Here is a 26,729-nt window from a genome sequence, read left to right as displayed (position 1 = left end):
ATCCCGACAAGTAAATCTTGAAAAAACACTTGGATAACCACCTAATTCGACAGCTTAAGAACATAATTGAAAATGGAAACAATCTTTCCGTTCACCCAAAACTGAAAGCATCTCATAAAGAATATGTTATTGCTGTTTCCGTCGTTCGTTTCAACTATTTTGGTACATGACACAAGTCTTACTTGAAATAATCCTATAACTCACATGAATTAAGCAGCAGGAACAACTTTAACCAAAAGAATGATATGTTTTCTTTCCGTCTCTTTCTCAACTAAACATCAAAACTCATCTTCTTTGTGAGACAAATCTACAAAAAGCAACACGACACGAGAAGATTGCTAATAGGCGGTAAGCTATGAGGATTACAAAAAATAATCTGGAGTTCTGCGTGTTGTATCAGGTTCGACCTGACGCGGTGCTGGGTCAAACTGAAGGAAATTCTGGTCCATATTCTCTCCTATCTCAAGAATTGCAGCCATATTTCCACAGCGATAGCAGTAATTTGGAGCACTAAACACCGTCACAACGTTCTTTTCCTAAAATAGTTAAACAACAATCAGAACATATCTTTGAAAGCATAATTTGATACGAGACTTCTGCTTCTTAGGCACTAACCTGGCACCAATTGTAACCCTCCATAACAAGCTGGTGAGCTCTAGAAATAAGACTTAGCCCATTAGTGTGGTTAAATTGGGCTGCTATATCTTGTCCAAATGTATACCCTGCACCCCGAGGAGATATTCCCCACCCACATCGATCATCCGGGTCAGACCACAACAGATCACACATTGGACCCTCGTGAGGAACCTGCTCCATTCAGACGAGGGAAGACTAGAATTACCACAAATCTTCTAAACATATACCATGAAATAAAAATGCCACACCAGTATACAAGAGATGCCTATGCCAGCAGTAGGTACATTAATATCTTGAAAAATGTCTTACATGGAAGACTTTAATACAAGCCTAGAGTAAGTGACGTGCTACTTGAATATGTTCGAGCAGAGTTTAGTAGGCAATTTCTCTCCACACTAATAGTGTTCAATGCACTTAATATTGCACGACTCACAGACAAGTGAGTTCAATATTGGAAAATCAGGACCACTCGAGTCTTATTTCATAAACAAGTTAACAGGCAAGTGGATCCCAAGAACCAAAGTGACCTAGAACATGCAGAACGAAAACAGGAATGGGGCAATTTTTCCCTTCAAGAAAAAAATATTAGAGAATATGAAGATGAAATTGGATTTTAATCAGGTGGAAACCTTAGAGTACCTCTTGTATCCGGTCCAGAGCACGAATATTGTCTAATGTATCTAATGAAGGAGAGAGTCCGCCGTGTAAGCAAAAGATCTAGGAGGAGGAAACAACGCTTGTTAAACGAGATAATGGGGATAACAAGTTAAGATAACGATGTAGGACATAAGATCTTCAAAATTCAAACCTGACTCTCAATCAAGGCTGTGAGCGGCAAATAATCAAAAAGGTCAGTGAAAAACTTCCAGACATTAGCATTTCCATATTTCCTCAAGCACTCATCATAGAAACCATACCTGAAAAGGCAACAGTGTACAGATATAAATAAGGATTTGAAGTTTAAGAATCACTATTAAAAACACTTGAAGCAAATAAAAGTTATCTACAACATATAAATGGCTTCTTTTACGTGACTAATTGAAACCTCCTTCGAATCAGTGGAAAAATTCCACGACTTTGTTTTCACTATCAATACTTGTAAGGTTGCACCTTAGGAGTTTGGAATGAAAACATTTGAGAAGAATGTCTTACACTTGAGTTATTTGCCGACTCTCATGATTTCCTCTAAGAATTGTAATTCTATCTCTGTAACGTACTTTCAGGGCCACTAGAAGTGTGACAGTCTCCACAGAGTAGTATCCTCGATCTGTATAAGAAAAAGGAAACAAGACAATTACTGAAAAAAGGTTGCACAGGCAAATTCTGGTCAAACAAAATGATTTAACAGTCTAAAATAGTGGAACAGTAAGTTACATCTCTGGCAACTACATCGTCAGAGAGCAAATGGCTTTCAATTACAGGTTATATGCAAACATGTCTAATTATCATCTTCATCAACCAGAAAAAATTGATAGCATGCTCATTGCTGACACTACTCATAAATTCCAAAAAAACAAAGATACAATGAAGAGAAAGAGCAAAAACTATGAACATATTATAGAAAATGGCGTGCTCAGTCAAATGATCTAAACCTAAGTTTTAGGTTTGCATTGTAAAAATATATGAAAGTCACTGGGTTAGACAGAGGAACTAGAAAAGACATTAAATTTAGCCTAGTCTGGTTGAAAACTACTTGTGCCTACTCTGCTCCTTCCAGTAGACCGAAAACAAGTAAAATCTAGCGACCCAAACAAGCACCCTCGAAACTCATCCTTAATAGCGTAAAGCACTCACGAATCTCATATTCTACTGAAACAGCTCGTGGACTGCCCAAATCCCTAGACTACCATAAATAACCAGCTAAAAACTCCTCTTTGTTAAAACCCACCAGCCTGCTGCACCTTACTGCATTTGCAAATTAACTAACTTCTTAACCATATCAACTAAATACTTAAAATTCACTGAAAGGAACATATCCATGTTCCCAAACAAACCACATTATCCAAAAATTCAATAAATTTCTAAATCTCAACAACACATAAACTAAATTAGTTATTTAATTACTTGATTAAACAGCAAGGTTATGTGAAAATGCTCGAACTGACCTACATAATCGCCCATGAAGAGGTAATTGGTATCGGGGGCGTGGCCGCCGATCCGAAAGAGCTCGACGAGGTCGTGGAACTGGCCATGGATGTCTCCGCAAACCGTGACGGGGCACTTCACCGGCTGCACGTTCCACTCCTCGACCAAGATCGTCCTCGCCTGCTCGCACAGCGTCTTCACCTCCGCCTCCTGCAGAGGCTTGCACTGCATCAGGTGCTCAATCTGACGGTCCAGATCGGCGTGTGGTGGCATCGTCGCGGATTTTGTTCGGTGCTCGTTGATTGGTGCACGGTCTGAGCTAAACTCGCCGGGAATGGAGGGGTATCTAGGTCATATCGTCGAAGCGCGGTGGTGGAAATTAGGGTTAGGGTTAGAGGGAGAGAGAGAGGGGATTTGGGGATTGGGTGCTGAAGCTCAATTTTTGTTGCTGGTGACTGCTGCGTACATTGTGTCAGAGATTGACAGTTGGGAGCTTCCCGGTGGCGGTCCCTATGGTTTCGTGTATTTACGTAGTTGTCTTCTATTTTTGGGGGTCTTTGGATTATGGCCAACACTGTAGCCATTAATTCCAGATGTACCATTTACATATTTCATTTTGTTAGCCCTCCAAAGTAGAAGAGATTTTTCATTATGCCGGAACACGAGACAGTACAAGTGCCTATACAAGTGGTGAGATAATCCCCATGGTTATCTCTTGTCACTACTTCTCTAGGTGTCAAGGGTTTATTAGACGTATGGTGCATTTTTTGAACATATGGCAAGCATCTATTAAATGAATGTCACTAGGACTGTATTTCAGTTTTCAAGAGAGAATTTCTTCTTTTCATAATATATATGATATTTGTGAAAAACATGCTGATGCGAAAAATGAATAGTATACATCGAAGGATATAATGCATTTATATAGGAATCGATTAAAACTTTGTTAGAATTTTCAATCTAGTCGAAGAGGAAAAGTGTTATGGGCCAATTTTACATATAATGGCTATGCTCATGATATATGACATTGAGATTTTTCCTTGTAACTTTGATGACGATGACGACGATAATAACGACTATGATGAGGAGGAGCAATGATGGGTATGATGATGGATATTATGATCACGATGAGGAGAATGACGAAAACGATGACGATGATGAGGAGTGGGACAACGACGGTCCCAATGCCAAGGAGGAAGAGGGTTTATCACCATCCAACGGCCTGTATAACACTACTAAAATCTCTAGATTGTCTGATCCTAATTGATCATTCCTATCATGGTCGCACACCACAGCAAATTCTATGTTCCATGTCAGAAAAGTAGAAGAACGTCGGCCAATCCGTCGGCCAACCCTTTGCGAGGTTTTTTATTCCGATACTCGATTGGGGAACGTTCATCCAAATCCCCAAATTTGCCCATGTTTCTTTAGGTGGTACTTATGTCTCTCGTCGACACATTGCATGGGGCTGCATGCTCGCTGTTTTCTCCTTGGAGGAGAAATTGTACATTTTCGACACTTGTGAAGATGAATGGGAGGATGCAAACTCCCTACAGATCAATGTAACTATAAGTACACTAGTAATGCTAGAAAGGAATAATTTTCAATCGACTCTCATCAGTCGTGTCATACATAATGTTCGGCTTGTAAAGTTCGGTTTCTTTTGCTTGATAAAAACAAAAACTTCAGTACTGAGCTAACCAAGATTTTTTTCAATGTCGCCTCTTCCTAAAATGAAAAAAATGAAAATGTAGGAAAAAGGAAACAACAACCGACAAATATGAGATAAAAATTTGACCATAAACAATCCATCCATCTCTTCACGACTCGCTTAATTCCTTGAGTTATAATCCAAAGCAAATCTTTGGTTACACGACAACTGAGTAAATCTCTGGATCCTCAACTCCATCGCTAGCATGGTTTAAATAATAAGTCTCGACAGCCGCCTCTCTCCTTGCATAGATCCTCCATCCATCTTTTTCAGACTCGTCTGTGAAAATTCGGAACAACCCTACACTTAGTCGCACCCCACGTGATCCACCAATACCATAATAGATAAAGCACATGAGGCCATCACCACCGACATTGATGGTGAAGATTGGCTCAAAGATTTCCTCAAACTCATAAGCATGATAGAACATGTCATCACGCTCGGTGAGCACCCGATACAAATTGGGGATACCATTTGAATCCAGTTCATAAGCAACAAGTTGTAGGCACTTATAACAGCTTGCAGACATTAACACGCCAATTAGAAAGTCCCTGTATTGTGCAAAACCATTGACATTGCCGATGTCCCGTTCCAGGTACTGTGTGTACTCCCACTTCTTTTTGCGAGTGTCAAAGATACACGGTTCACGATCATCTCGGCCTAACAGGTAAACGACGAGCTTGTGGCCACAAGCAAGATGGAGGTTGATATACAAACCATCTAAATGACCACAGGCGAAGGGGGGATTTGGAAGAACATTCCACAATCGGGTGTTAGGATTGAAAACCTCAAAAAGAGTCGGCCAGTATACTTGTACGTCTCCACGATGCCCTTGAGAAAGGACATAGATTTTGTCCCCGAGGGTGAGCACAATAGGATCGATCTTGGGACCAGACAAACTAGGAATGGTACTACTCTTGCAGAGGCGGATGGACGATAATGGTGATGGACCCTCTTCCTCTGCCTCCGCCTTTGCCTCCTCTTCCTCAGCCTTTGGAGTACCATCACCATCACCATCACCTTCGATGGGTTCACATGCATAGACATCTAGGTTAGCCCACCCAGCTGCAGTCTCATTAACGTGCATATTCTTCCAATAACCCCCAACCATATGCAGTTTTGAATCCACCAGCATACATTTCATTCCGAAGGGCAAACGTCCCCTGGGACCTTCTGGATGTCCTTCATGATATTGATAATTACACAAAAATTCAAACTCGGGCCTCGGCCACGGAGTCTCTTCTTTTGGCCTTGGAGTTGGCGGCCGCTGCAATAATTTACAAACATCCAGACTCCATAGTTGATCTGGCATCTGTACATACACAAGGCCATGATTCTCCTCACCATAGCTTATCAATAGTCAGGATATATATTGGCAGGCACCAAAGCAATCCAACGTGTCCCAGTGTGCGTCAATACTCAAGAGATGATCAGATTGGTTTGGTTATACAAGCCAGATGGATCCATGTGTTTAAAACCTAGAGGAATAATATGAGCAAATCAGATCAGTAAGAAAGTCGATCGTCGAAAACTCAAATCAAGACCGAGGAGAGAGGTTTGCGTTTGAGAGGCTGGGTGTGGGAGGGTTAAAAAAAAAATAAAAAAAAAAAAAAAAAAAAAAAAAAGGTTTTTACAAAAAGTCACAGTATTGTTTACTTTAACAAAAAAAACCACATTTTAGAGACTAAGGTCAACGGTTTCTGTTCTGGATTTGGGCTTGGATTTGTAGGTCAGTTATTTCATTTTTGAACTTAAAATTAGAATTATAGTTGCCTATGTTTTAAGCAAAAATAGTACTCTTGCCATCTATTAACATCATGGAATCCATATGTGTTGGCAGACTCTATCTTTATTAGAAAGATGATATCATATCCTATCGTACATTATACGGTCAGCTTTGGTTATGTATTATGTTTAATTTTAGATGAAAAATTTCAAATAATTTATGACCGCATGAATGTAATCAAATAATTTTAGCAACAACAAAACACAGAGTTATCCCTTAAACGTGAATGAAGATACAGTACAGTCTTTTGACCTTTTTATATTTGATACTTTTTTTTTTCATACCTATAGTGATACAAGGAAAGAGATCCTTTCCATATCTCTTCCACCAAGGTCATCGGATCAAGTGATCAGGACCCTTGAAATTTGATCCAACAACTAAAAACAGGAGACCCCTTTAAAAGTTATAATAACTTTAGCCGTTAGATCAAATTTCAAGGGTCCGGATTACTTGATTCGGTGGCTTTGGTGGAAGAGATCCGGAGATGATCTCTTTCCGTGATACAATTGGTTAAATGTGATATGACATATGATTTCTGTTTCGTAGATATTAGTGGGAGTTTATGAAATTATTGAGTATGAGATCGAAAATAATTATGCTTTCTACTTCACTATCTGAATTTGTTGTGAAAGTAACAAAAGATTGACGGTGCCTTTTTTTAAATTTGCGAATGAAACTTTTTTCCGAACTTCTAAATGCAGTCATTTAAGGATCCTAAAGCCTTACTTTGTCACCTATAGTGAGCTTAAAAATATCCAAATAATTTGCTATGAGTGGTTTGGTAACCTTCTAGCTAGGTTCTAAAAAGTTTAAAAGGATACAAGTATTAACAAATTAAAGATATGCAATTATGCATTAGTGGTGGCGAAATGCTAGTATATTACATAAAAATGCAGAATTGCATACTTTTATTAATATTTGTATCCCTTCAGTCTTTTCATAACCTAGAAGATGATCAAAGTCACTCAAATTATCCAAATGTCCAAATATTTTTAGGGTTTAGTAGGTGACAAAGTATTGACTTTCGAATACTTAAATGACTGTTTAGAAGTTTGGAAAAAAGTTATTTGCGAGTATTTCATTTGCAAATTTAAAAAAATGACCTTCAATCTTTTGTTATCCTCAGACAATGAAGTAGAAACAAGAATCGTCTTCGATCTCATACTCAATTATCTCATAACATCTCACTAATATGTGCGAAATAGAAATCATATATCATAGTCAACCAATTTATCATTATAAGTATGAAAAGAAAAGAAAATTACATCAAACATAAAAAAGGCAAATACCGTATTATTTCTTCACTCATGTTTATGGGATAACTTTGTGTTTTGTAATCCCTCACTCAACCTTTTTTTGGATTTCTAACAATCTCCTTGAATCAAACATGGTAAGAACTCAATATTTTTATACTGTTAAGAAGGATTCAAACAAATACTTTGAATTTGGTGTGTGTGTGTGTGTGTGAGCTTTAGGTTGGGGGAGATTATATTTACACACTCCAAATTACTTCTCTCACACATTTTTTATTTTTTAATTTTTTTTATCTAGTGTTAGTGGTGTGTAAAAAATATTAAAAACTTAAAAGGGTGTGAGAGAAGTAAATGGAGGTGCTTGAATATAATCTCTCTTAGGTTGGATGTAGGGTTTACATATAGAAAAAGGGGGGTGCTATTCACACACCCCATTTTACTTCTCACACACCCCTTGATAATTTCTGTCTGTTGATCTTCTTCAATTCATCTGATCCGATAGCCGAAAATTAAAAAAATGTGTGAGAAGTAAAATGGGATGTGTAGATATCACATCCCTAGAAAAAAGATAGGATGATGTTGTGCATAATGCCACGTGATGTGGTGTGATTGGTTGAAAATCTCATTGAAAATCTATTCGTAAGTATTCTGAACGGATAATGACACATGGAGCAACCAAATTGGTTAAAAATCTTATTTGAAATATATCCATAAAATTATTACCTGATCATAACATGTGACGCTAGGAGATTGGTTAGAAATCTTATTGAAATTTTATCTATAAAAATCTTATAGGATCACACCACGGTAGTGAGGTTGTACTAGCACATGAGAGTTAATCTCCACCAAGTAAATATGAGAAATAATCTCCACCATGTAAAAATGTGGTGTGTGAGAAAAGCCAAGTAGATAGATTTTTCCTATAAAGGAAAAGCTACCCTTGTAAAAAGAAAACAATATCTCTCTCCAATATGAAAATACAAACAGGTTTTGAGGGATAGCGAAGAGCACCTCTTTACCAAATTGTCAAAATATTTCTTCTTCTCTTGTTGCCTAAATTCTAACAACAACGACCTCTGGGACGCTATCTGCATTAGAATCCTTACTAATTTTGATTTCTCTGACCCTCATGACAGCGCCACCGCCTCCATTCTCGCGCGCCACCGCTTCCATCCTCGTTGTAATGTTTTTTTAAGTGTTTTATACTAAATAGTTTTTTGAAAAATTAGAGCATAAATATATTGAATTGAAATATTTCATTTTACTGAAAATTCTGAACTTTGTAGTGAATTTGTATTGTTATAAAGTCGTTTTTTTAACAATACTTTGAAAGTTCCTCTTCTAAACATAGCTTAAGAACATTGTGTGTTGTTAATCGGGTTCGTAGTTTTCCCAAATCCTTAACTTTTATAATATAGCCATCGAATTTGCAGTGTCTAAATTATATATTTCCCATATTCCTAAATACAAAAGTTAAAAGCATTAAGAACACACATGGTTCCTTAACCTATGTTTGGAAGACGGACTTTCAAAGTATTGTTAAAAATCGACTCTATAACAATACAAATTCACTATTAAGTTCAAAACTTTCAGTAAAATGAAATATTTCAATTCAATCTATTTATCCTCTAATTTTTTGAAAAACCATCCAATATAAAACACTAAAAAAAATTACAGCGAGGATGGAAGCAGCGGCACGCTAGGATCGAGGCGGCGGCACTAACATGAGGGTTGGAGAAGTCAAGATTAGTAAAGATTCCGATGCAGACGGCATCCCAGAGGTCGCAGTTAATGGAATTTAGAGAACAAGAAATATTTTGACAATTTGGTATTCTTCAAACCTGTTTGTATTTTCATATTGGAGATAAACATTGTTTTCTCTCTCAGGTTTTATACGGGTAGCTTTTCCTTTATAGGAAAAATCTATCTACTTGGCTTTTCTCACACACCACATTTTTACATGGTGGAGATTAGCTCTCATATTTACTTGTTGCTTGTTGCTGTCTTTGTAGCTTGCCTTCTGTTGTCTTCTTTGTTCGTTTGGCTTCGGCCGTGGTTCTATGATATCCAGTTCTTCTTCAAAAAAAAAGAAGAAGATTAGCTCTCGTATTTACTTGGTGGAGATTAACTCTCACATGCTAGTACAACTTCACTACTGTGGCGTGATCCTATAAGATTTTTATAAATAGATTTTCGATAAGATTTTTAACCAATTTCGTAACGTCACGTGTTATAATCAGGTAATAGTTTCACGGATATATTTCAAATAAGATTTTTAACCAATTCGGTTGCTTCATGTGTCATTATCTGTTCGGAATACTTACGAATAGATTTTCAATGAGATTTTCAACCAATCACACCACATAGCATTATGCTTCTAGCCTTCTAACTTAGCCTTCGAATTTGCAGTATCCAATTATGCTAGGGCAGCACTCCATTTTACATATTTCGCATAACCCTAAATAAAAAAGTTAAAACCATTAACAACACACATTGTTTCTTAAGCTATGTTTGGAAGAGGGACTTTCAAAGTCTCAAGAAACTTTGGACTCTATTGTTACAAAAATGCTACTAGTGAACCACAAAGCAATTCTATAACAATACAAAGACACTAAGCCAAAGACTTTCAACCTTAAAACGTGTCATTTGAGAGTTCTCTCAAACGTGTACGTAGCATATATAGTCATTTTTAAAGTCCCTCCTAATTTTTGTAGTGCATTCCAAACTAATTTCGGCCTAGGAATCCAACTTCAATTATTTTAAAATCTTTAGAGCTCACCAAAGATTGAAAGCATGCGATAAAACGACACTACAACTAGCCGTAATGCGAAGAAGTTTAACATCATTAAGGTCAGTAAATCTGAAAATGTGATGAATTTGGAGCGCTGGTATTTCTTATAGCAGCAAATTCTAAAACCAGTATCAACGCTACCATGGTGATGTCCACGTTTAATCATCCCCCCTCAGAATCCAGTAGCTTAACAGTGGCAGAAAACTCTTTATTTGGTATTTGCTCACGCAAATAAATTGTCATCAGCTCCTTCAAATCAATTCAAAATTTGTACACTCTTTACATATCAAATCCTTTATCGGTGTAATTTCGAAGTAGAAGGCAAACGTAAACTTCAAGAATTTTAAATATTCACTTTTCTTGAAACAAAAAACCGATGTTTGTGGTTGTGACTCACACTCTTCTTTGCTCGGCGCAAAGAACCATTTCCACCATACTGAACAAGGGCAATGTCACCTGACATGCGATTGCAGGTACCAAGCTCGTGAGCTAGCGGATTCAAGTTACCAAGCTTTTCCAGTGTACGGTTGTTGAGTGTATATGGTTATCCTTTTCTGCTCACAGGACTAGCATTTGATAGATTTCGAAGTTTGAATCATGAATCCTCTGTCACTTCATGGCTAAACGTTACTTCTCGTGCCAATATTATTAAAGAAAAATTAAAGAAAATAGTTTGAAAACTTTGAGTTTTAACGATAAAGATAAAATCAAGGGTAAAGTGAATACTACTAGGATTGACTTTTTAGTATAAAAATATGATTTTTCGTTAAAATGAATAGTACCGAGAAATTTTCGATTAAATTTCCTATTATTAAACATTGTGTCTAATGCATGAGATGACAGAGAGTACCACTTTTGAGTCTCCTTAGCATTTTTTTTTTTTTTTACAAATCATGTTTGATTCATGTGTGGATGGATCCTGAGATTATGCATTACGAGGCCCTAGGTTTGAATCAAGGATCTGGGTCTCGGGTCTCGGATCCCGGACCAATACCCTTCCCCAATCCTACGAAAAACTAACAACAAGGGCCTAGAGAAACATGAAATAAAACACGTCGGGCCCTCCAACTCAAAGCCCAACCCACAAAATGTCGGGGCTGGTACGGCTTCTTTTCATAAACACGATCGTTGGCGAGCCGGCGATTCCAACCAGCTGAACCAGTTGAACCGCCCCACCATTCCCAATTTCTTCCTCACACGCTGAAACCAAATTCTACTGGCTCAATTCGAACTCTCTCTCTAACTCTCAAATGTCCGAAGTTCCCAAATCCTAACGAACATCATCAGAACGACGAAGTTGATCTCATATGGACATATTCTTCGCCCAGAGTCAAGAGGACCTCTGCTCCAACGACTAAAAACATAAGATCCCTTTAAAAGTTATAATAACTTTAACCGTTAGATCAAATTTCAAGAGTCCGGATTACTTGATCCGGTGACTTTGGTGGAAGAGATCCGGAGATGATCTCTTTCTGTGATACAATTGGTTAAATATGATATGACATGATTTTTGTTTCATAGATATTAGCGGGAGTTTATGAAATTATTGAGTATGAGATCAAAAATAATTATGGTTTCTACTTCACTATCTGAATTTGTTGTGAAAATAACAAAAGATTGACGGTCCTTTTTTTTTTTAATTTGCGAATGAAATTTTTTCCCGAACTTCTAAATGCAGTCATTTAAAGATCCTAAAGCCTTACTTTGTCACCTATAGTGAGCCTAAAAATATCCAAATAATTTGCTATGAGTGGTTTGGTAACCTTCTGGCTAGGTTCTAAAAAGTTTAAAAGGATACAAGTATTAACAAATTAAAGATATGCAATTATGCATTAGTGGTGGCGAAATGCTAGTATATTACATAAAAAATGCAGAATTGCATATTTTTATTAATACTTGTATCCTTTCAGTCTTTTCATAACCTAGAAGATGATCAAAGTCACTCAAATTATCCAAATATCCAAATAATTTTAGGGTTTAGTAGGTGACAAAGTATGACTTTCGATGACTGTGTTTAGAAGTTTGGAAAAAAGTTATTTGCGAGTATTTTATTCGTAGATTTTAAAAAATGACCTTCAATATTTTGTTATCCTCATAACGAATTATGACAGTGAAGTAGAAACAAGAATCGTCTTCGATCTCATACTCACACTGGCGGAGCCAGGTTAAGGGTTGTCATGGGCTATAGCCCAGGTGGCTTATGGAGAAAAAATAAAATTTTACATGTAATTTTGATTGATTTTCGAATGTAACCCACCATATATTTAGTCACTAATTCAAATTCTCTAGGTTTAACTATATAAAATTATATAATATAGTTTACAAACCCTTTTTTTTCTTAAATTATTTTTCTCATCGCTTCTTGTACATGTATAAGTTTGGATTTGTTTAATTTTAACACATATTTGTTTAATTACAAAATTTTTTTACTCACCTTGTGATATTTTTTTAAGCTAGCTGATACTATGAAAAATACGGTATCAAATTTCTTTATTTATAAAGATTTAAATTTTTAAGTTAGCCCATCTGATAAAAATTTTCAAACTCTGCTATTACATACTCAATTACCTCATAACATCTCACTAATATATGCGAAATAGAAATCATATATCATGGTTAACCAATTTATCATTATAAGTATGAAAAGAAAATAAAAGTATATCAAACATTAAAAAGGCAAATTCCGTATTATTTCTTCACTCATGTTTATGGGATAACTTTGTGTTTTGTTATCCCTCACTCAACCTTTTTTTGGATTTCTAACAATCTCCTTGAATCAAATATTGTAAGAACTCAATATTTTCATATTGTTAAGAAGGATTCAAACAAATACTTTGAATTTGGTGTGTGTGTGAGCTTTAGGTTGGGGGAGATTATATTCATACATACCAAATTACTTTTCTCACACTTTTTTAATTTTTTAATATTTTTTATCTAGTGTTGTGGTGTGTAAAAAATATTAAAAACTTAAATGGGCATGGGAGAAGTAAATTGGGGTGCGTGAATATAATCTCTCTTAGGTTGGATGTAGGGTTTATATATAGAAAAAAGATAGGATGATGTTGTGCATAATGCCACGTGATGTGGTGTGAATGGTTGAAAATCTCATTGAAAATCTATTCGTAAGTATTCTGAATGGATAATGACACATGGAACAACCGAATTGGTTAAAAATCTTATTTGAAATATATCCATAAAATTATTACCTGATCATAACACGTGATGCTATGAGATTGGTTAAAAATTTTATTGAAAATTTATCTATAAAAATCTTATAGAATCACGCCACGGTAGTGAGGTTGTACTAGCATGTGAGAGTTAATCCCACCAAGTAAATATGAGAGATAATCTCCACCATGTAAAAATGTTGTGTGTGAGAAAAGCCAAGTAGATAGATTTTTCCTATAAAGGAAAAGCTACCCGGGTAAAACCTAAGAGAGAAAACAATGTCTCTCTCCAATATGAAAATACAAACAGGTTTGAGGGATAGCGAAGAGCACCTCCTTACCAAATTGTCAAAATATTTCTTCTTCTCTTGTTGCCTAAATTCTAACAACAGCGATCTTTGGGACGATATCTGCACTGGAATCCTTACTAATCTTGATTTCTCTAACCCTCATGACAGCGCCACCGCCTCCATCCTCGCGTGCCGTCGCTTCCATCCTCGCTGTAAATTTTTTTTTAAGTTTTTTATACTGAATAGTTTTTTGAAAAATTAGAGCATAAATAGATTGAATTGTAATATTTCATTTTACTGAAATTTCTGAACTTGATAGTGAATTTGTACTATTATAAAGTCACTTTTTTAACAATACCTTGAAAATCCCTCTTCTAAACATAGCTTAAGAAACAATATGTGTTGTTAATCGGGTTCGTAGTTTTCCCAAATCCTTAACTTTTATAATATAGCCATCGAATTTGCAGTCTCTAAATTACTGTAGGGCTGCACTCCATTTTATATATTTCCCATATTCCTAAATACAAAAGTTAAAAGCATTAAGAACACACATGGTTCCTTAACCTATGTTTGGAAGATGGACTTTCAAAGTATGGTTAAAAAATCAACTCTATAACAATACAAATTCACTATCAAGTTCAGAACTTTCAGTAAAATGAAATATTTCAATTCAATCTATTTATGCTCTAAGTTTTCAAAAAAACCATCCAATATAAAACACTTAAAAAAAAATTACAGCGAGGATGGAAGCAGCAGCGCGCTAAAAAAATCTATCTACTTGACTTTTCTCACACACCACATTTTTACATGGTGGAGATTAGCTCTCATATTTACTTGGTGGAGATTAACTCTCACATGCTAGTACAACCTCATTGTCGTGGTGTGATCCTATAAGATTTTTAACCAATTCGGTTGCTCCATGTGTCATTATCTGTTCGGAATACTTACGAATAGATTTTCAATGAGATTTTCAACCAATCACACTACGTAACATTATGCTTCTAACTTAGCCTCGAATTTGCAGTATCCAATTATGCTAGGGCAGCACTCCATTTTACATATTTTGCATAACCCTAAATAAAAAAGTTAAAACCATTAACAACACACATTGTTTCTTAAGCTATGTTTGGAAGGGGGACTTTCAAAGTCTCAAGAAACTTTGGACTCTATTGTTACAAAAATGCTACTAGTGAACCACAGAGCAATTCTATAACAATACAAAGACACTAAGCCAAAGACTTTCAACCTTAAAACGTGTCATTTGAGAGTTCTTTCAAACGTGTAAGTAGCATATATAGTAATTTTCAAAGTCCCTCCTAATTTTTGTAGTGCATTCCAAACTAATTTTAGCCTAGGAATCCAACTTCAATTTTTTAACAGTGGCAGAAAACTCTTTATTTGGTATTTGCTCGCGCAAATAAATTGTCTTCAGCTCCTTCAAATCAATTCAAAATCTGTACAGTCTTTACATATCAAATCCTTTATTGGTGTAATTTCGTAGTAGAATCCAAACGTAAACTTCAAGAATTTTAAATATTCACTTTTCTTGAAACAAAAAGCTGATGTTTGTGGTTGTGACTCACACTCTTCCTTGCTCGGCGCAAAGAACCATTTCCACCAGACTGAACAAGGACAATATCACCCGACTCGAGATTGCAAGTACCAAGCTCGTGAGCTAGCGGATTCAAGTTACCAATATCCTTTTCTGCTCATAGGACTAGCATTTGACAGATTTTGAAGTTTGAATCATAGACTTTATGTCACCTCATAGTTAAACGTTAATTCTCGTGCCAATATTATTAAATATTCTATCAAACACGTAAAGTGGTAAAGAGTCCCACTTTTGAATTTCTTTAGCATTTTTCTTTTACAAATCATGTTTGATTCATGGGTTGACGGATCCTGAGATCCTAGGATTGAATCAAGAGTCTGGGTCTCGGATCCCGGACCAATACCCTTCCCGAATCCTACGAAAAACTAACAAGAAGGGCCTAGAGAAACAAGCCCAACCCACAAAATGTTGGGGCTGGTTCGGCTTCTTTTCAAAAAACTCGACCGTTGGCGACCCGGCGATTCCAACCAACTGAACCAGTTGAACCGCCAAGCCTGACATTTGACTAGGGGTGGAAAAAATTCCCAAAAATCCCGAACCGAACCGAAAAAATCCCGATCCCAAACCAAAAATTTCCCAAACCGAAATTCCCGAAATTTTCGGGATGCTATCCCGAACCGATTCCAAAATTTCGGTATGAGATTCGGGATTGGCTTCTCAATATTTCGGGAATCCCATACCGAACCGAAAATATATAATGTTAATTATTATATATATATTTATACATATATATATATATTATTCTTTTATAATTGATGCTAGTAGTTTCTAATTCATGCTCTGCAACCTGGAATGCCCTACACCTTGCATATTTTTCATGTTCTGTTTGATATTCATGTGGATTTTATTATTGCTGCTGCCATGGCTGATGATTTCAGAAGACTTGATTCTTTTGTCTCTCAACAGATTGCAAAAAGGGTTTAATTAATTTGAATTTTGACTATGATAAAAACAGTCAGGCATGCCAGTGTTCAATTAAATGGTAGTGTGAATAAAATGAAATTCCTAGTTCATGAATGTGTTCTTGAATTATATATTTGAAGAACAATTCATAATTTTATATTTCAATTTGGGATTCCCGATTTGTCCCAAAATCCCGAAAATATTTCGGGATTCCCGAAATTTGGGATTCCCGAAAATTTGGTTTGGGATTGGTCTTCAAATTCCCTTCCCAAAAAATTTTGGTTTGGGATTCGGGATACTAGTTTCGGTATGGTATCCCATACCGAACCGCCCCTACATTTGACCACCATCCCCATTTTCTACTTGACTCTCTCTCTCTAACTCTCAAATGTCCGAAGTTCCCAAATCCTAACGAACATCATCAGAAAGACGAGGTTGATCTTAAATGGATATACTCTTCGCCCAGATTCAAGCGGACCTCCGCTCCAACGACGCCCTCCGCCAGTCCGGCGCACTTCTCCAGGCTCTCCAGCAATCCGCCGCCGGCCGCGACATCTCCGTCATCGCCAAGACCGCCGTCGAAGAGATCGTCGCCTCCCCCTCCTCCGCCGTCTCCAAAAAACTCGCCTTTGACCTCATTCGTTCCACCCGCCTCACTGCCGACCTCTGGGACACCGTCTGCACGGGAGTTCTCACCGATCTCGACTTCCCCGATCCCGACGTCAGCGCTGCCGCTGTCTCCATCCTCGCCGCAATCCCTTCCTACCGCCTCTCCAAGCTCATTACCGACGCTCAGAAGGAAATCAACAGTTGCTTCGATTCGCCTAGCGACAATCTCCGGTTCTCCATTACTGAAACTCTCGGATGCATTCTGGCGCGCGATGACCTCGTCACGCTCTGTGAAAACAATGTCAATTTGCTCGACAAGGTGTCGAATTGGTGGTCCCGCATTGGCCAGAACATGCTCGACGGATCCGACGCCGTTTCAAAGGTCGCGTTCGAGTCGGTGGGGCGGTTGTTTCAGGAGTTCGATTCCAAGAGGATGAGCAGACTGGCTGGTGATAAGTTAGTGGACAGTGAGAACTCGCTGGCGATTCGATCCAATTGGGTATCGTCGATGGTCGACTTCGTGTGGAAGAAGCGGAGTGCGTTAATGGCCAGGTCGTTGGTTCTGCCAGTGGAGAGCATCCGGGCCACAGTGTTTCCGATCGTGTACGCGGTCAAGGCCATGGCTTCAGGTTCAGTGGAGGTCATAAGGAAGCTGTCAAAGTCGTCCAAGGGCTCCAATGGGACGGTTGTGGATACCAATGCGGAGAGGTTGGTGGGAGTTTCGGATGTGGTCACGCATTTGGTGCCATTCTTGGCCTCGTCATTGGATCCGGCTTTGATTTTCGAAGTTGGGATTGATATGCTGTATCTGGCTGATGTGCCTGGTGGGAAGCCTGAGTGGGCTTCACAGTCGATGATCGCAATTCTCACACTTTGGGATAGGCAAGAGTTTGCTTCTGCAAGAGAGAGTATTGTTAGAGCTGTGGTTACCAATCTGCACCTGCTTGATCTTCATATGCAGGTAAATATGGTTACTTCCTTTTAGCTTGCTATAACGTGCAGTATGCATCATTTGGTTCGTTATTTTAATTCGCCTGAGTTCTAGTTTTAAGGAAAGGAATTGTTCGTATTTAGGTTTCGTTGTTTAAGAGGCTGCTTCTTATGGTGAGAAATTTGAGGGCAGAATCAGATCGTATGCATGCTTTAGCTTGTATTTGTCGAACAGCGCTTTGTGTTGATCTCTTTGCAAAGGAGAGCGTCCGAAGAGGCCAGAAACCTCTTGCCGGAACTGATATAGCTTCACTTTTTGAGGATGCAAGAATCAAAGATGATCTTAATAGTGTTACAAGCAAGACCTTATTTAGGGAGGAGTTAGTGGCATCATTAGTTGAAAGTTGTTTTCAGTTGTCTCTGCCTTTGCCTGAACAAAAGAACACAGGGATGGAGAGCAGGGTTATAGGAGCCTTGGCTTATGGAACTGGTTATGGTGCACTAAATTGGACAGAGCCTGCTTTGGAAGTGGTGGAGGTTTGCCGGCCTTGTGTCAAATGGGATTGTGATGGCCGGACCTATGCAATTGATTGCTATTTGAAGTTGCTTGTGAGGCTTTGTCATATTTATGATACTAGGGGAGGTGTAAAAAGAGTTAAAGATGGGGCTTCACAGGACCAAATTTTAAATGAGACAAGATTGCAGAATTTGCAACGTGAACTTGTGAAAGATCTACGCGAGGTATGCACACTCTTCTTTTATTAATATGGTTTAACATGTTGGCTATGCATATACATTGTAGGCAAGGACAGTTACTGAATCATATTATACATTATGCTGGAACTGTTTATGTAGACCATTTATGAGTTTCATTGCATTGATATGATTTTTTTTTTTTGGTCAAGCGTTGCATTAATATGATATGTTAATAGAATTTGATAGTTGGTAGCACTAGAAGTATCAAAGGAACTTTCAATATGTTACTGAATATTTGAACCTTTGGAAATGGACTTCTAGACAGCTAGCTGTTGAATCGGAACTTCAATATAGAAAAAGGCTTCTGGTGGTGGATAAACATAAAATCCGAAGTAGTTTTCTTCTTCCTTTCATAGACCTCACAAACTCGAACATAGTTATTTCTAGAAACAAGTCGATTTTCATTGCACTAGGGTGCATTATATAGCATAGCATTCCACTGCTGAAGGAATGAAGTTATAAAGTAACAAGAAACTGAGGCAATCTGGTATCAGCAAATGGACATTTTAATGTCAGCAGATTGTTTACATCTCAGTGAATTGAATGTATAAATTTGACAATTTCTACATCTGAATTCCTCTATCCAAGTGATATTTGGGACTGGAAAGAGACTGCAATATATGTTCTTTTTTTGAGCTAGAGAACAGTGAAAACTCCCTACCTTTCACATAACCAGTATTTTGTGCCAGCTGAGGAAAAAAGAAGAAAAACACTGTATTTGATATTGTCTCACACAGACTCCAAGTTTTGAAAGATCATAACAAATGGGCTAGACACCAACCTTTCTATATCCTGATTACCAGCAGTTACTATGGAAGTTTCCAAGTTTCATTCTTTTATGACTACTGCCTCCCATATTATTTTCTTGCTTGTTTTCTCGTTTTTCACTTCTTTATTTCTTTGTAGTACTAGAACTTCCAAGGTTCCAAGCTAATTATGCTCTTTTATCTCTTGTTTTGACAACTGGCTGAATTCGTGTTTTTTTTTCTCCTACTTGTTATCTTGCACCTCTGTCAATTTTACAGGTACATACCCCAAGAATATGTGCTCGCCTTATTTGGGCTATTTCAGAGCACATAGATCTAGAAGGTCTGGACCCACTTCTTGCTGATGATCCTGAGGATCCATTGAACATGATTATTTCGAACATCCACAAGGTTTTGTTCAATATAGATTCATCTGCTGATTCAGCAAACAGGCTTCTAGATGTTCAGGCAATTCTTTTATGTGCTCAGCGGTTGGGATCACGCAACCCAAGGGCTGGGCAATTACTGACTAAAGAACTTGAAGAGTTCAGGAATGGTAGTACTGCGGACTCTGTTAACAAGCATCAGTGCCGTTTGATATTGCAGAGAATCAAGTATGTTACAAGTCATCCAGAAAGCAGGTGAGCATATTATATATTTTTGTGAACCTGTGATGGTCAGCCATGTGTCATAGAGTTTGGGTGGTCTGGATCGAATTTTTAATGAAATTTCTTGTTACACCAATATATGCTTATAGTAATTTACATCCATGTTGTCTACTTTCAAGAGGTGTTCTTCCCCCCATGTGGTCTGATGCTATTTTATGTGGTGATTACCGTGATTTGCATTCTATGATGGGTTATCTTATCTTTTCTATATCTTCATCTGTGTTGACTTATATCGAATATCCACAAGGTTCTGATTGCTGGATCCAGATATTAGAAAGAAATCTGTGTAGATATAGATTTTCAGCCTATGTCAAAAGACTCAAAACTTACTTCATCAGGAAGGAGAGAATGACTTAGATCAAAGTGGAAGCACGTCTCTTCAGTACGAAATTACACACCATTGTCGAATGCATATATATGCATGAACAAATATATACATCACATATGCGTGGCATATATAACAACATGACATGAATATTGAATTGTGTTTTTATGTTTTCCTCGCTTTAAAGAAACATGTTATTACTGCAGAGGTGATTATGCATTTGTACACACGAAGTAAAACAGTGATAATTGTTTTACAGGTGGGCAGGGGTGAGTGAAGCCAGAGGTGATTACCCATTTAGCCACCATAAACTAACTGTCCAGTTCTACGAAGCAGCTGCAGCTCAGGATAGAAAGTTAGAAGGATTGGTTCATAAGGCTATTCTAGAACTTTGGAGGCCGGATCCTAGTGAACTAACCCTTCTTCTGACTAAAGGAGTTGACTCCACCTTACTCAAAGTTCCTCCCAGTGCAATTACTTTGACTGGTAGCAGTGATCCCTGCTACATCGAAGCATATCATTTGGCAGATTCTAGTGATGGAAGGATATCTCTCCACTTGAAGGTTAAATTTGCATCTTACTTTTTTTACGTGCCCATTAAATGGCCTCTATGTTCTTGGCAGACTCCAGTTTCCTGTTTCTGTTAATAGTTCTTATTCCTTATTGATGAACGCGCAGGTCTTAAATTTAACCGAGCTTGAGCTCAACCGGGTTGATATTCGAGTTGGGTTATCTGGTGCATTATATTTTATGGATGGGTCTCCTCAAGCAGTACGGCAGTTGCGTAGCCTTGTTTCACAGGTTTCCTTTCTACCTCTATAATGAATTCATTCTTTGTCCTCTTTTCCTTGTCTTCTTTTGCAATGCATCTTGTTTTTGGTTGTAATCTGCTAGTCAAGAATCACCATTCTTCTAAAATTGCATTCTAGAGTCAGTAATTGCCTTTAGAAAGTTAAACTGTTAGTCTGTTAGTGTTTCTGGGAGGAGGATCTATAGCTTCTTGTATACAAATGTTTATCAGTTTATGTCTCAAAGAGTGAAATTGATATCCTTATCTTGCCCTTTGTCTTGGTATATTGCTTGACTCAGTGGGATGCCCTTTTTCTTCAGTCACCCTTGCTAATGTTTTCCCTAATTTCTGTCAATCTATGAAGCTTTGTTATGTATAGTATGTGCTCTCTGCCATCTCTCCCCCTCTCCTGTTTCTGGACAAATATTTCGGGCTGGAGAATGGCTTTAGGATGTTAATATTCATGTGATGTAGTACATAGGTGAACACGATATGCTGTTTGACATTAGTGTTCAAGCATCATTGGGCTCTCGTTGTTTTTTCTTTAATTTTATGTATTTTGTTTGCACTTTTGTCTTCCGTGTTATAATTTTCTCTTTGACAATCAGATGTTCTGATTTTACTTGTTTTTCTTGTTGCTAGGATCCAGTACTTTGCAGCGTAACTGTGGGTGTTTCCCATTTTGAAAGGTGTGCCCTTTGGGTTCAAGTCTTATACTACCCCTTTTATGGAAGTGCTGCTATAGAATATGAAGGTGACTACACTGAAGAAGATCCGCAAATCATGAGACAAAAGAGAAGTTTAAGGCCAGAACTGGGAGAACCTGTCATTTTAAGGTGTCAACCTTACAAAATTCCGCTGACCGAGCTTCTTTTGCCTCATAAGATCTCCCCCGTTGAATTTTTCCGCCTATGGCCCAGTTTACCAGCCATAGTAGAGTACACTGGTACATATACTTATGAAGGAAGTGGCTTCAAGGCTACCGCTGCACAGCAGTATGGGGCATCTCCTTTCCTGAGTGGGCTAAAATCCTTGTCATCCAAGCCATTCCACAGAGTTTGTTCACATGTTATCCGAACGGTGGCAGGATTTCAGGTATTGTCTCTCGCTCTCTATTACTATTTTATTTGCATCTCTCTTTTGTTATTCGTTGTTTGCTTCTATTATGGAAATTCTATAGACTGATTGCGAATGTAACCGGTAAGCCAAACTTGGCAAATCATGGCCTTACTTTTCCTGCTTGGAAAAGTAGAATTGGCAATCAAATTCGAGTAGAAATTATTTTCAAGTATCCTTGATTTTTATCGAAATTAAGCTACCGGTATTTGGCTAGATGTTATTTTGGTAAAATTATTCAATGGTAGTGCTTTTGACCTTCTAATCAACCACACAATATCATGTTGAATTCTTTGTCCCGAGACAGCTGTGCTTTGCTGCAAAAACCTGGTATGGTGGCTTCTTGGGCCTGATGATCTTTGGAGCCAGTGAAGTGAGCCGAAACGTTGACCTGGGCGATGAGACTACGACCATGATATGCAAATTTGTGGTTCGAGCTTCTGATGCATCGATTACAAAGGAGATAGGATCAGATCTACAGGGCTGGTTGGATGACCTCACAGATGGGGGTGTTGAGTACATGCCTGAAGACGAAGTGAAGGTGGCGGCTGCCGAGAGGCTTAGGATCTCGATGGAACGGATAGCTTTGCTAAAGGCAGCCCAACCTAAGAAAAAGATTCCGAAATCTGATGATGACGACGACGAAGAAGAAGAAGAGGACGACGAAAGCGATGAAGGCGAGGAGGATAAAATGAAGAAAAAGAAGGAAAAGAAAAAAGATGGCGAGGAAAATGGGAAACCAAAGGGACCTACAACCCTGTCAAAGTTGACAGCAGAGGAGGCTGAACACCGTGCTCTTCAAACAGCAGTGCTTCAAGAGTGGCATGTGTTGTGTAAGGATAGAAGTGCTAAAGTTAATTGACGGACCGACACAATCTTTTTCCAAGTGAAACCAACAGCCGGGAATTTCCTTCGCATTTCGCGGCTCAACGCGTATGGGATATCAATCAACAGAGTTAACTTTCCTCCATGCGGATTGCATCCAAATCCACCAGAGTCATGCGCTTGCACAAGTGAGTCTGGAGTGGTTAGCGAAGGGGGAGCTACTTGCGGGGGTTGTGACAACTAACCATGTGTGTAACTCCAAGGTTTTTGAGTGCTTGGCAGACGCTTGCGATTTCCACGGGATTTCTTCGCCTTCGACTAAATTCAATGGTCACTTGGCCAGGTCTTGTGTGCTTCATCACACCTTCAATCCCGGCCCGAGCATTAACAGAGGCATTCAAGTAGATGTAGATGTTAAATTTTAGGAAATCAATTGGTTTTTGTGTGAAAATTGTAACTATTAAACCGGGGTTTGTCTCTCTTCCCCCCTAATCTGTTGTTTTATTTTATTTTTTTCTGTTTCTTGGCCCATTACTCATATCGAATTATACAGGAGAGGAGAGAGGTTGAGTTCTTCATATTGTAAAACGACGTTTGTAAAATTTGAGAATTATGTATTTTCGTTCATACCATGCATTCTAATTGATTCTTGATTCCGTTGTAAATCGAGATTTGAAGTAAATTGAAAATCCCAAAATATAATTTATAAATCGTTGGACTCTGCGAGGTTCTTGTAAATAAAACGAGAACCACCAAAACTTTCAGTGTATTGAGACATATTAATCTCATCGTTTGCATATATATATAACACGATGAATGGTTACACCACGTAGAGATGTTTATGATACCAAAATATTGCCAAGAACCACGCACATTTTGGAATAAAATGCAAATGAAACTATTTGGGTTTGGGGAACATTAAATAATGGGCCGAAACAAAAACCTAACGGTCGGCCTGGTTTGATTTAATGCAAATAAGCCCAATAACAAAGTTGGCACGATGGTTTCTCATTTTCAGCAAGGTTTAAAGCTTTAAATTAAGGAAATTTTAACAAAAAGTTTCAAATTAATGAAAAGTTTTGCACCTGTTACTTTAACGAAAAATCACATTTTTACATTAAAATGTTAATCTTGGTACTATTCATTATCCTTTATTTTATCCTTATCGTTAAACTCAAAGTTTTCAAATTATTCTTATTAGTTTTCTTTTAAATTAAAGCAAAGGTGGATGCATACTGTGACGATGACTGATTCAACTGTGACGATGACTGATACATATGCATCTTTCATTTTTGGCCGAGTCAATGCTTACGAGTCATGAGGAGAAAATAGAGATAAAGGGAGGAGCTTTGTCAAAGTTTTAACCAGTCAAGTAGCGCGAGTTTTCAACCACTGCAGCCTTGTTTGGCGGGCTGGATGATACGTTGCTCGCTATGAGCATTAAAATAGATTTAAGTTCAGTTCATTGTTTATTTTGTTTATATTTGAGGCGAACAAAACTAGACATAGTGAGTTACGAGTCCACAATAGTGTTTTCTTTAACATATTTTTATAGATGGGTTACAAGTCCTATTTGACAAGTCTCTGTTAATTCAATCATATTCCTAAAGTTCAATCTTATCCAGCTCACCAAACCAGCCATACAAGATCACAATTCCAAAAGAAAAATAAAAAATTACAAGACGTGCCACAAAACAATGCATCCACTCTTTGCGCTCAAATTTGAATGATTTTTTGCGTACATTAAAGTCGTTTAAAATATTGCATTGTTAGAAAAAATAAAATAGCTATTCAAAATTGTACCAAGTACCAACACCGTTTATGGTACTGGGGTGAGCAGTGTGCAAGTACGAAGAGATTTATTGAATTAGTTAGAAGTGTACTACAAACATTTGGTAGGGAGATTTGAAATGGACAAAAGGGTTGTCTGCCCTCCACTTCCGGTGGCCTTTCTGTACTTTTCTGTTTGTGTGGTCACACGTCAACATTTTATATTATTATTCATTTTTATCTTATTATATCTATAAAAAAAAAATATAAAATGTTGACATGACTTAACCGTGACCACATAAAATAAGAAGGCACAAGAAGGACACCGAAAGTGGAGGGCAGACAATCCTTGTCCATTTGAGATGACCAAACACAACACCGTCATCTGTGAATCATTTGTTTATATATTTATATTGCTCTTGAGCTGCATTTCAACTCCCCGTCTAATTCGTTTCTAACTAATTTATTCTAAAACCCTTAGTATTTGCAAATCTCCCTTACATGTGGTGGACAGGATGAGATATGTTGTGATAAATTAAAAATGGACTTATCCGGTTCGTTGTTTGTTGTGTCAAATATGAGATAAACATAATTAAACATGATGAGTTATAAGTCCACAATAGAGTATTTTATCTAATATATTCTCATACATAGGTTACCAGTTTTGTCTTACAAGTGCCTACTAATCTAATTATATCGTAAACCCTAATCTCATCCAGCCTACTAAACAAAACCCACTTGTGGGATTGGATGATGCTGGTTCACCAAGAAAAAGATTGACAAGGAATTAATGTTGCTATCAGGGTAATCATTTTCAAACCCAACTAACATCCACCAGCAATGCAATTATGATTGTGGTCAATACAAAGACTATCAGTTTTTGAACATTCCAACCCCCCTCCCCTTCTTCCAAGCTGCTGCTGCTTTTGTAGTTTTTTGATGAATTCAACAACAAAAGCCATCATTTTTAATACAGTGCCTCAGCATATAGTGAAAAGATAAATAGAACCAAAATCTACAACTCCAACAGCTTGCTTTGTTTTGAACATAACAAAAGTCTACTATTCCAGCCATGAACATTATCAGCCTCATACTCTGCCTCGTTGTTTTGACGCTCCTTTTTCCCTTACCCTCCAATTCTGCTGATCCTGATCCATTACAAGACTTCTGCGTGGCGGATTTGAGCGCGTCCGAGGCAGTTAACGGCTTTCCCTGCAAACCCGTCTCGAAAGCTACTTCAGATGACTTTTTCTTTGATGGACTGAGCAAAAAAGGGAACACAAGCAATGTCTTTGGGGCGAAGGTAACATCTGCGAATGTCCTTACATTTCCTGGCCTCAATACTCTTGGGCTATCAATGAACAGGGTTGACTTTGCCCGCGGCGGTCTTAATCCGCCTCACTGGCACCCTCGTGCGAGTGAGTCGGGCGTGGTCATCAAGGGGAAGCTCCTCGTAGGGTTTGTGACAACGAGAAACGTGTACTACTCCAAGGTTTTGAGTGCTGGGCAGATGTTTGTGATTCCACGAGGACTCGTTCACTTTCAGCTCAATGTTGGAGAAGGTAAGGCTCTGGCCTTCACAGCTTTCAACAGTCACTTGCCCGGTTCTGCTGTACTGCCTTTAAATCTGTTCGCTTCGACGCCTTTGGTCCCCGACCAAGTGTTAACTAAGGCCTTCCAAGTAGATGAAGATGTCATCAACGGCATTCGATCCAAGTTCGGGGTTTAAAATACTGTGAAGTTAATTTGGTATTGGTTTTTGTTTTGGTTCTCTCTTCCCCTGCTTTCTGCTTTCTTTGTTGTTGTATATGTGCATCGATATGTTTCTAGGTCAGTTGGTCACCAACGGATCATACAGTAACTGGTTTCACTTGTTCATATTCTACTTAAACTGAATACTAAAACTTTCACTTTCGTTCGAGGTATGCCACCGATGGGTGTAATTAGGCGTCTCCGGCCA

General features: G+C 38.0%; 3 protein-coding genes across 3 annotated transcripts; 2 read left to right on the top strand and 1 right to left on the bottom strand.

The window, feature by feature from the left end:
- Positions 1 to 90: 90 nt before the first annotated feature.
- On the bottom strand, positions 91 to 3,220 carry LOC137712587 (serine/threonine-protein phosphatase PP2A catalytic subunit). The gene is made up of 6 exons (XM_068451684.2): positions 2,742 to 3,220; positions 1,789 to 1,903; positions 1,445 to 1,553; positions 1,276 to 1,353; positions 616 to 807; positions 91 to 536 (listed from the first exon to the last, which is right to left on the bottom strand). Exons 1-6 carry the CDS (start codon positions 2,992 to 2,994, stop codon positions 363 to 365), a joined length of 921 nt encoding a protein of 306 aa, XP_068307785.1. The 5' UTR covers positions 2,995 to 3,220; the 3' UTR covers positions 91 to 362.
- A 13,349-nt stretch (positions 3,221 to 16,569) lies between these two features.
- Positions 16,570 to 23,631, top strand: LOC137713067 (protein TPLATE). The gene is made up of 7 exons (XM_068452310.2): positions 16,570 to 17,804; positions 17,918 to 18,514; positions 19,555 to 19,916; positions 20,528 to 20,831; positions 20,947 to 21,069; positions 21,701 to 22,153; positions 22,482 to 23,631. Exons 1-7 carry the CDS (start codon positions 16,680 to 16,682, stop codon positions 23,034 to 23,036), a joined length of 3,519 nt encoding a protein of 1,172 aa, XP_068308411.1. The 5' UTR covers positions 16,570 to 16,679; the 3' UTR covers positions 23,037 to 23,631.
- Positions 23,632 to 25,701: 2,070 nt separating this feature from the next.
- Positions 25,702 to 26,684, top strand: LOC137712589 (germin-like protein subfamily T member 2). Its single transcript, XM_068451687.2, has one exon. The coding sequence runs from the start codon at positions 25,842 to 25,844 to the stop codon at positions 26,496 to 26,498; it is 657 nt and encodes a 218-aa protein (XP_068307788.2). The 5' UTR covers positions 25,702 to 25,841; the 3' UTR covers positions 26,499 to 26,684.
- The last annotated feature ends 45 nt before the right edge of the window (positions 26,685 to 26,729 follow it).

Source organism: Pyrus communis, chromosome 14 (genome assembly GCF_041283825.1).
Source record: "Pyrus communis isolate YQ-2024b chromosome 14, ASM4128382v1, whole genome shotgun sequence".
In the NCBI taxonomy this organism is placed as follows: domain Eukaryota; kingdom Viridiplantae; phylum Streptophyta; class Magnoliopsida; order Rosales; family Rosaceae; genus Pyrus; species Pyrus communis.
The sequence above is the reverse complement of the archived record's forward strand: the minus strand, read 5'-3'. Positions and strand labels throughout refer to the sequence as shown.